Source organism: Rhopalosiphum padi, chromosome 3 (genome assembly GCF_020882245.1).
Source record: "Rhopalosiphum padi isolate XX-2018 chromosome 3, ASM2088224v1, whole genome shotgun sequence".
NCBI classification, from domain to species: Eukaryota; Metazoa; Arthropoda; class Insecta; order Hemiptera; family Aphididae; genus Rhopalosiphum; species Rhopalosiphum padi.
Window position 1 is genome coordinate 77,902,014 of NC_083599.1, and position 12,409 is coordinate 77,914,422.

General features: G+C 27.4%; 1 protein-coding gene across 1 annotated transcript; it reads left to right on the forward strand.

Annotated features, from left to right (window-relative positions):
• The first annotated feature begins 10,463 nt into the window (after window positions 1–10,463).
• LOC132923747 (uncharacterized) lies at window positions 10,464–11,923 on the forward strand. The gene is given in 3 exon segments (XM_060987704.1): window positions 10,464–10,541; window positions 10,827–10,994; window positions 10,997–11,923. Coding segments are annotated over 3 exon segments (1,155 nt in total). The 5' UTR covers window positions 10,464–10,481.
• Window positions 11,924–12,409: the final 486 nt, after the last annotated feature.

The following is a 12,409-nucleotide window of genomic DNA, read 5'->3' on the forward strand; positions in this document are numbered from 1 at the left end:
TTGATAAAATGTATGTTTTAATTAAATCAGTAAATTTAAAAGGTAAAGAAAAGTTGTATTTTATAGGTGCAACAGAAATAGTTAAAATAGGGGCTGAAGGCATATACGACGCTATAAAAACTGCTTGCATTAACAGTGTAGGAAATGAAAATTTTGAGGTTATTTTAAGAAAAATATCATCTTTAGTCACTGATGGAGCTAGCTCAAATATTGGTGAAAAAAATGGTTTATGGGCTCTTTTAAAAAATTGAAACAAAATGCTAGTGAATACGAAATAGTGTGTCCTTTAATAACATTATGGTGTGATGCACATAGGACAAACTTGGCATGGGAATCAGTAAGTAATTCAGTAAATGAAGTAAATTTATTATTTCAAAAACTTTTTGGGCTCTCATAATTTTTCCGCAAGTCAGGCTTACGGACTAGAGAGTTAAAAGATATTGCATCTATGCATAATTTGAAACTACTTCAACTTCCAAAAATGTTTGAAGTTCGGTGGTCTCAATTTACATATTCAATACTTAATAATGTATTGACTTCATGGACTTGCCTTGTAACATTTTTTCAAGGTTCAAAAGATAATCTGTATATTGGACATTACAAATTTTTGACAAATGAATTTAACATTCGATTAATTTCTATCTTGTCTGATGTATTATATATATTTTCAAGATATCAAAAACAACTTCAATCTGATGTCTTATATATCATAAGTATGGATGAAAAAACTAATAATTTTATAAAAAAAAATTGAAACTGAAATTGAATCCACTTTTAGGTGGATGGGTTGAAACTCTAAATAAGGAAATTAAAGTACAACAAAATGGTACATTTACTTTAAATAATATTTCTTTGATAACAAAAAAAACCACTTCGTGGAAACAAACATCACCAATTTGTAACATATCAAAGAAATATATCTTCTATAAATCAAGAAATATTGTGTTCACTCCAAGAATTTCTCACTCAACGCTTTTCAATTGATCAGGAACTTCTATCCGTTGTCAAACCATTTGTTCAATTATTGCCTAATGCAAATTTAAAAGATGTTCTCACAGTAGTTGGTGAAGATTTAAGTCTACGAGATGTATCACTAGAGTATGATGAATTATTGAATATAAGTAATATTTGTGAACTTCAAAAAATGCATTTAAATCAAATAGTGTCAAAATTGTTTACATCAACAATACACTTTAAAAATATCACTATTTTATTAGCCAGAATATTAGCAGCTAAACCACATAGTGCTGACGTAGAGCGCTTGATTAGTGCAAGTAATTTATTAAAATCTTCAATGCATTCAAGAATGTCGTTAGAAACAGAAAATATGTATTTATTCATTAATTATAACACGCCACCATTATATGATTGGAATCAAAAAGAAGCTGTACATATTTGGTTAACTAAAAAAAACACAGAGTTATGAGAATAAAGGGGAAAAACAAAATTATTTTAATGGACTATTTAAGGAAGCAGATGATAAACATATCTACGATAATGTAGGTTGAGATGATGATCATGATGATGTTAAAAATAAAAAATAAAATTTTCATTTGAAGCATAGGTAGTTGATAATTTTATTTTTTATTTTTAACATCTATAACTAATATATTATAAGATATTTGATATTAATAAATATGTTATGTTAAATTTTTGTTTTTTTTTTCTTTAATATTAGTTACCTAGTTTAAAATGTTTAAATATATTTTATTGATTTTAACATTTTTTGAATTTTGTTTGAAATATAAAAATATTTATAGGTAAATATTTTGTTCCAGAGCTAGATTACATTGTAATGTAAGGTATATATCAAAATCAATTGAAAACCACAATTGGTCAGAAATACTTGAATTCACTGATGTAAATAAAGCCACTCAATATTTCACTAGCACTTTAAATAACCTAAAAAACCAAGCCTCAGCTGAAATATCCATCTCCTCTAAAACCAAAAAATTGAAACCATGGGCCACTACCACGATTATTAACTCAATAAGACAAAGAAACCGTCTACATTTACATGTTAAGAAACACCCTCTCAATCTAAAACTAAAAGATTACTATTTAAAATTTAGAAAAAAAATTACAAAAATAATAAAAAATGCAAAAATCTTTTATTACAAAGCAGAATTACTAAAAGCTGGAAATAACTCAAAACTTAAATGGCAGACTATTAACAATATCTTAGCAATTAATAAATCAATAAAATTCCATGAGGTAATAATAATATTCTTACCATTAAGTTATAGTATTTACTTTAATATTGATGTTTTTATTACTTGAATTCCAATATTTGTAATGTTTACTTGGTCTGTAGAATTGTCTCAAAGAAAATCAACTTCTCAAAAATGTTCAATACATTGGCTCGACTTCCTAGTTCCTTGTAGGTATTTGGAAATTTATAATTTAACAGCGTCTATGTTAACCTAAACACTGCTTTGGAAGGTGGGCAGCCAAAGGGCCAGCCCTATTACAAACATTTTTAAACACAACCGGTAGAACATGCAAGTAACTATTCGAATGTTACTTACACGCACTACAAATCCGGAATAAAAATTCGAATGAACTTATAGAGAATGTCCTCCATCAGACAGTATGAGATGAAGAAACTCCACTTCTTGTAAATTAAAAAAGTATCTTAATTATATGGTTCATTTATATTACATGAGAAAGTTAAGATAAAAAAATGAGGAATTTTGAAGTAAAAATGTACTTTATTTACTTTAAATGATTGTAAATTAATTAACCTATTTAATTTAAAACAATATTCAATATATAGGGAATTAAAACTGCCATCTAACGACTAACTATGACATTACGAATGGGACACAGATTTTAATTTATAAATTTACGATTAATTTTATTTTAACATTTTCCGTGTTTACCAGCCGCCTACAGTGGCGGTTTTGAGGGTGAGGCAAGTGAGGCGGCGCCTCACCTTAAATTTTGTGGTAAATAATACTCAAAATGTGAACTTCTTGGTTCACCGTTTTACGCCGTCTCTGATTATTTACTTGTGTACAAAAATAACACACACATGCAAATAAATCTTCTACTATTATAATTTATAATCAGCCCGCACTCCCGCAGTCATTTTAATAATTAAAAGTGTCTTTTACAAAACCATTTTTAAATCTTTTTATTTATTTTTAGATTCTGAGTGAAGAAAAAGATTAGATCTATTGGTGTGGTCTGAAATTAATTTATTACTTATATTTTGATCACTATAACAGTATTATACATTTATATAGCTAGTAGTGAAATAATTAACGTGGTTTAAAACTTGTGTATTATTTAATATATTGATGATAGAAATTAGAAATATACTGTACCATTATTTACAAACGATTTTAAATATTACGTTACAAATAGTTGGTGTACCTAAAAAATATTATAATTTATAACCCACCCTCATCAGTGCTTGTAGACTTGTAGTGAAGAGAATATAATACCTATATCATATTATAATTGTGTATATTTAATTACATTTTGATTGTACAAAAATAAGTTTATATTAAAGTTTAAATTTTGGTGTTGTAAACTTGGTATCTTTCAAACTAAAAATAAAAAATGGAAATAATATTAATTATCGAGTCTCAATCGATCCCCACCATTTTTGTCATTCAAGTATACAACGAATACGAGACCGTAGAACAATCTTTTCGACATTTGTTCATCGTCTGCACGCCAGCGAACTAGTACAGAGTATACAATATACATGAGACATCGTGCTAGTTAGAACCGTGAGTAATTTACATTTTTTTAATACATACTAAACCTAACTCATTATTTTTAAAAAGTTCTTACGCTATATTATCTACCTACTTATATTATTTAATAGTTAATTACGTTTTTCCTAAATAGTAATCACCCACGCACAGGGCCAGCTCTAGGTTTTGCGAGGCCCCAGGCAAAATATTCTTGAGGGCCTCAAAAAAAGCTTTTGCAAATCAACAGTGAAAAACAAAAAGATACATAATATTTTAATATTTTACTATAAATTCATAAAATGATCTTTGTTGTTGATGTTGAACATTTTTTTTTTTGTTCATCACCATACCTTAGGTACATTATAATGTTATTATAACCATGTAACTAATATACGAATACGAATTTTGTTTTTTTAATATAATATAATTTATAATAATTATAATTATAATTATTTATAAGTAAGTACATAAATAAATAAAAATAATTTGCTACACTGAAAGTTTAATTAATTTTTATTTTCTAATGCAGGGTGATTACTCTGAAGGATGGCAAATTAAAGTGTTTAAGAGACCGTTCTGGTAGCGAAAAATCGACCGTAAAAACATGCTTTCGTACATCCCATTTTCCTCAGCTCTCAATAGTCGTAGAAACATGATTTATACACCAAAATAAACTTGAGAAGTTCCTCTAGACGACCTCGTTCCAGATTTTTGAATTTTTTTTCAAACCAGAGATATTTGCATTTGAAATTTTCAAAAAAATCATATAAAATAGAAAAAAAAAGATATCAAAAATCTGGAACGAGGTTATCTAGAGGAACTTCTCAAGTTTATTTTGGTGTATAAATCATGTTTCTACGACTACTGAGAGCTGAGGAAAATGGGAAGTACGAAAACATGTTTTTGCTTAAAAAATCATAAATTTAAAGTCGTCATGTGCTGCTCTACTAAGTATAGCGGCAGCGTTCGAGAACGGTGTTCATACCACCACCCCGCGCGCGACTGCAGCCGTACCGCACCATAGGTTTAAACTGGTTTTCATATCGCAGTTTATAAATAAATATTGTCAATACGATAACAATTATGTTGGTGACCGAATAATATTTTAACCGATATCGAATTTTATATTTCGTGTATTTTTATTCTGCACGCCGTATTAAAGATCTCACGTTATCATAAAATTATTATAATTTGTTTAATAAAAGTATGATTTGAATAATCTTGAAGAGAATTTGATAATTTAGTTAATTTTATTTACGCTGAACCACATATGAAAAAAAAATTATGAAATTTAAATCGATATAACAAAAAAACACCTTAGATACCTACAATCTGCACGGTTACATATGAATAAATAATAGCCTGTTGAATAAAGTGACAAATGTAATTAATGTACTTACGATATAACTCGATAACTTATAATAGTCTAAATAATAAGTGATTTAAATCCCTAATTATATTAATTATTTACATAAATCAGTCAAATACTGTAATTATTTTTAATTAGTAGGTACGTCTATTACAGATTATTTATTTATTAAATTTAATAATAACAAATAAACAAATTGAAGCCAATTCAAAATATGACAAAACTAGTTGACACCAATCAATATACATTTTTTTTTTAAAATTATTAATTAAATAATTATATTTACAACCAATATAATATACTATAAGTACATTTGATACGAGAATGAGAAGCACTCGAGTACAAAATAAATCGTCAAATCGTATAAAATATTAAAATAATAAAGTTATGTAGTATATCAGAATATTATTTGTATATCATAATATGATAATATATAGTAGTAATTACTAATTATTGTTATAATAAATATTTTTTTTTAAATAGGATTTGATATATTTTAAATACACACCAATTTCGTCTATTGGTATCTAATATTTGAGATAAATTTATGAATACATATAGTACATTCATTTATATTATTTTATACATTTTTTATTCAACTATAATATGTTTAGTTTTTTTTTTAAATGTACGAGGTAAAAAGTATAAAGTTGTCAAATATTTATATTATTATGTTGCATTTAAAATAAACATAAATTGAAAGTAAAATCGTATTATTTAAAAGGTATATTTTTTTTTAATTCGATTCGATATCTATATTTATTAAAGACATATTATCTACATGTTTTGACGATTTTAAGTGTGTATTAGTGCATGCCTTTTTAACTAATTTTTAATACATGAATTTCCGGGTCATATATTTATAAATAAAATGTATTTTCTTAGGTTTAGTATCAGAGAATACCAAGGTATTCAATTTAAATATTTGATAGACAAAAACATTTTTGGAAAAATGGTGGAAGACAAATTTTTTAAATTATGGGGTTGGTTTACGGCGTGTTGGGGCTAATGATGAGGATATTCTTCGTTGCAATAGTTATATTAACTATACTTGTGGACACATTTTTGTATCAAACTTTTTGGCAAGACTTTTTTCTAGCATTACCTACCCATATAATTTAATACTTCGGTCTCATAAACACAGCTATAGGTACATTAAAAATCAAGAGTTTGATGCGTTAGAAATAATAAACTTTCAGTGTCATAAAAAAAAAACAATAATTATCCAAATTTATGCTACAAATGGTTTAAAACCATCAAAATTAATAATGTATGTATTTATTTATATGATTGAATGTAGTGATTAATATATTGATTTGTTTAATTTGTATGTACATTTATTATATTTATAACTATAAATTAAATTGTAATTATATTTTATTCATAACGTTATACTAATCGATGGCAATAATTTATAAATTATTAGTATTATTAAATTGTTACTGATAGTTTTTTAAATAATAACTATATGTTGTAAAATATCTTTTATAGTTTAGTTTAAGTATTTCCATACATATTTAGGGAACAGAAACTTCAATCAATAATACGATAAATAATATCATAAAATTAGTTTATGAACGTGCAAGCGAGCGCGCGCTTATCAAATTCAAATTTCAAATTACCCCAGTAATATAAATACAAAATAGCATTGACGCGAAACGTTCTAGACGGCGGTCCGTGAAATAATAATGTGCCGTTCCTGAGACTATTGCGCGTAGCCCCTCTTTGGTAAAAGTGGGCGTGGTTACGGGTGACCGCCGCCGCGGCGATATGAAATTCAACGCCATCTCTTGAGCGTTGTATACGTTTCACTTTTACCAGAACGGCCTCTTAATATTTAAATATAACATATTATTCTTGTTAATATTTCTTCTTTATTTTATAATACATAACAATAAACGTCCGCAAGTAAATTATCGAACGACTGCCAGAAAGTATATATATAATCTAAATACAAACCATAGATAACATATTTCATTATTTTGTTTTTTTTACTAATTCGTAAAAATTATTAATAATCAGTCGTGGATCGTTCGATCACACGGCGTACACACTACACGCACAATACATACAATATGATATATTTTTTACGAATACGGGTGACGATCGGTTCGTATTGGAACGATAATCTAATTATAAACCAGTCAATGTGAATATTTTTATATAATATATTCGTACGTACTAAAAGTAAGACGCAAACAAATTAAATAGTTTATTTTTTTACATTATTTTTTCTCATTTGTTGTATGTTGTATAATAAAAAGTATGAATTTTTAAGTTTGATTATTTACTATTGTTTTTATAATAATATAATTTAAATTTGATTGAACAAGTTTGTTTGTTGAAGTAACTTAATTATATCTATTAGTCCAGTCATTTAACGATTTTTTAAGGAATTAAATCGGAAAGTTTTGAAACTTTGCAAAAAGTTTCGTTATAGCCTCCTGATTAACCAAAAAAAAGTCACCATCCGAGGTCCGGAAGCAGTGGCGGACTGCCCAGGGGGGCTAGGGGGAAATATCCCCCTGGGCCGGTCAAAATTGTGAAATTTGGGCTGGTCGTCCAACAATAAACTTGTAATATATTTAGTCAAGTAATCAACTAATAAATAATAATTAATAATATATTTCTATTGGTTATTGACATGCGATCAATTTCCAACTGGTTTGTATTTAGACTTAATAAATAATTGCGGATCTATTCTTTACTCTATTCTTACAAACGGATGAATATTTGGACTCGTGAAAGTTATAATAACACTAATATTGGTCCACATAAACTAAGAAAATTGCAAAAAGTAGCCGAAACAAATACTAGATGGTGGGCAAGACATAAAGCTTTAGAATGGGTTTTCAAAGGTAACGATTGTTTATTTCCAACTATTATAAGTGCTACACAACATATTACAGTGGATGACTCTATTGATAATATTACATCCTCGGAGGCAAGTTCCTTATTAAAAAATTTAATTGAATTTAAAACTATATTAACAGCACATATTTTCTTAGATATATTTTATTTTATCAGACCTACATCTGACTACTTACAGACAAAACATCTTGATTTTGTATCAGCATGGAAAATGGTTGAAAGAACCAAAAATGATATAAAAACTATTTCATTTCATAATGTTGTAAAAAATGCTGAACTGTTTACTACAAATATGAACGACAAACTTTCAAACTTAAATATTTCAGATGACATAGTCATAGAAGAGACATTTCCAGAACACCGTATAAGGAGAAAAAAAACATATTTTGATGAAAATAACCAAGATTTCACATTTTCAACCTGCCTTGACCAGTATAGAGTACAAACATTTCAGAATATAATTGATCAATTAAATATGAGCTTGAACGAAAGGTTTTCCAACAATAAAGAATTAATAGCTGACGCACAGTTTTTACACCCTAGTTGTTTTCAAGAAGATTTCATACAACCAATTTCTAAACTTGGCTTACAAAAATTAGCAGAATTAGTAAGTATTGATCACAAAAAATTAGTTGAAGAACTTATTGCTTTTTCCAAAATATTCAAAGGTTTAGTTGGAAATATTTGTGAAAGAACAACGAATATTTATTTAAATGAAAATGAATCAAACGAACTTGATGTTGAGGATGTGAGTGATGACGAAACATACATTGACAATATTGTTCTGAATGATGACGAAAATATGGTTGGTAGAAATTCTAACAATAAACCTGGTAAGCAAAGTATTCTAAAGACATAATATATGAATCAATAAATTGATATAAGATTTTTTTTAATTTTACAGGAGTTGCAAGTTGTAAAAATACAAACTGTTCTGGTTGTTTAGTTTGTTGTTATAAGTTGCTGTACAAATATAACATGCATTCAGTGGCTTTTACCAATTTATTTTTAGCTTATGAATATTTATTAACATTGTCGTTTACACAGGTTAACTGTGAACGGTATTTTAGTAAGTTAAAAATTATAAAAAATAGATTACGTTCATCACCAAGCCAGGAAAAATTAGAATCATTTATGATGATGAGTGTTGAGAAAGAGTTATTGGAGGAAGTATCATTTGATGATATTTTAGAACATGTGAAACAAAGCTCACCATTAATGAAAAAAATGTTAAGTTAAACATCAAAATACATTCAATTGTAAAAAAAAATAAAAAATATTGTATTCATAAGATAAATAAAGGAAATTGTATTTTATAAAGGTATTTCTGGTATTTATATTTTTTTTAAATAGTTCTACAAGTAAAATTTAAATTTATTTTAAATTATAGTAATAAAACATTTATATTATTTATAAAATCACAACTGAAATAGTAGGTAATAATATAGTAAAATATTTAGGTTCGCTAAGCTGTATTTCCCCCTGGGCCGACAATCTCCCAGTCCGCCCCTGTCCGGAAGTGTCCGCCATCTTGGATTTTATATCCGTTTTTTCAGTTTTTTTAAATTATCTTTGAAAATACTAATTTTATCTCAAAAGTACTTCTTTACAAAAATGTAGCTGACAAAATTTTCGGACACGGACGTTTTGGCGCTGCCGTTTTGGCCCTGCTGTTTTGGCGCTAACTCGGTTAGGCGCTATCCATTTTGGCGCTAGCCGTTTTGGCGCTACCCGTTTTGTTGCCAACTAATATTTCTATATAATTTAAAATTACAATTTTGTTAAATATTACAATTTATTTGAAATGAAAATATAGTAAATAGTTAGTTAAAATATAAATATAGTATAGTAAAAAATTAAATAGTTGAAATATTAAAAATAATTATTGTAGCAAAACATGAATTTTTATATATTTTAATAATTTATAATATAAATGATTGGCATATAATCCAAGACGAAAAAATGTCAATCGACAATAAAGATCGCACGTTATCTATTGTGACTGTAATAAAGTATAACGATAAAAGCAAATCATGCTGTTCACACGCAAAACCATTAGATCATATATTGCATAGAATCTACAACGTCGATTAGAAAAGAAAGGTCGCGCGTTATCTATATATGATGATAAAAATAATATAACAATAAAAGTAAAATTTGGTGTTCACCTGATAGTTCGGTGTCATTTTTTTCTAATACAGTATACAAGCACGCGTTTAGTGAAGTGTTAATAAAGTTTGACAACAGTTAAATACAAAACAAATTAAAAAATGGAGAAAATTCAATCTAAACGTGATCGAGAAATGCTTGCAAATGACGGTTTCATGTATATTTTTGATAAATTTAGTGTCGACAAACAATAAAAGTTTTGGAGATGTCGTCAAAAGAATGATTGTTTGGCAAGAATTCATACAAGTATTGACAACTTAACGATTTTAAAAAAATCTGAAAATTTACACACGCATGGTTCTGATGCTGCTAAAGTGGAAACACAAATTGCTATTACTAACATTAAAAAACGGGCATTGTCCACGATGGAACAAACATCATGCGTTATCAATGAATGTACATCAAGTCTATCACAAGCAGCAAAGGTACTAAAAAAAAATTATACAATATTACTATACAGATTAATAAAATACTCGTTATTTCGTCAAATATTGACTTTTTTCTTATTAAAAATATTTTTGATTTTTTGTATAAAACTTTTATGTTTTTCACCCTTTTGTAATTTATTAAATATTTATTAAATATTTAAACCACTAGCAACCTATATTTAAATTTAAAATGTACTAAATTAATAGGACTATTTTTTATAAACCTATATTTTATATTACGATTTGCGTATTTTAATTTATATTTTTACATTTTTATACTAGGGTGTTCTTCCAAATAACGATGCATTAAAAAAGCAAATCAGAAGAACAAGGAGAGTTGCTCAGTTTGCTCCACCAGCACCATTGGATCTGATTTCATTAGAAATACCTGAAATGTATCAAACTTATTCGCCGGAAGAAGGTATCAATGAACAATTTTTATTAGCTGAAAAAGAAATAGTGGTAAAGAAATTAATAGAATTTTAATATTTGGAAGACAAACGGGATTAAATATTTTGGAACGTTCCAAGACATGGTTTGTTGATAGAACATTTAGCGTTAGTCCTTCATTATTTTCGCAAGTATACATTATTTTGGCAGAAGACGTAGGTGGTATTCATCCAATAATATACGCACTATTACCAAATAAAAAAGGTGAAACTTATCGCAAATTATTTACAATGTTGATCGATCTAAATCCTAGATTATTACCAGATTCAATTTCTATTGATTTTGAAATTGCTGCTATTAGTGCAATTAAAGAAACGTTTCCTCAAGTAAACGTACATGGATGTTATTATCATTTAACCAAAAATTTTCGGGAAAAAATGGGAGACATAGAAATGATATCAAATTATAACAATGATGCTAATTTTTCTGTGATGGTAAAAATGATAATTTCATTAGCATTTGTACCAATTGAAGATCTGGACGTGGCAACAGATTTGCTTGCTGATGATTTACATGACGACATTGTTCCGTTACTTGAATGGTTTGAAGAATATTATATAGGAAGAAAAAATAGAAGAAAAGAGGGTCGTCGATCACCACGATTTCCTCCAGAAATATGGAATTTATATCAAAGGGTGTTAACAAACCAAAACCGCACAAATAATCACGCTGAAGCTGCTAATAGGCGTTTAAATATTCAAATGGGGGTTACTAATCCAACAATATGGTCATTTATAAATTGCCTTAAAAAAATCCAAACAGGAAGAGACGTTTTTTATGAACAATTAGTTACTGGTGGAAGTCCACCAAAAAAAAAGAAGAAATACATTGATAATAACAAAAGAATTTTAAAATTAGTGTCTAATTATGATAAAAATAGAATTTTATTATTTTTAAGAGGCATTGCAAACAATGTTTCATTAGGGTAACTATTTTTAATGTAATAATTTTTTAATTAACTTTAAATTTGACTATATTACTTTATAATAATGTTTTAAAACTATTTATTTTTACTATATATTTATATTTATATTTTGACTATATCTTGTAATAATTTTTGAAAACTATTTATTTTTACTATATATTTATGTTTATACTTTGACTATATCTTGTAATAATTTTTTAAGTACAATTTTGATATAAATTGGTGCCAAAACGGCTAGCGCCAAACCTTGTTAGCGCCAAAACGGCAGGGCCAAAAAAGCGGCGCCAAAACGTCCTAGACCGCAAAATTTTACAAATATGATTCTATTATTTTTTTTGTAGCTTGAATAGGTTAAGAGAAAAATTTATCCATGTATTATAATATTAGACACGTCGAGCTATAATACTATGTATAGGCGGCAAGTTGACAACGCGCCGCACTCGTGTCCACTAGAAAACGCAATATTTACGTTTTTTTAAATATATATTAA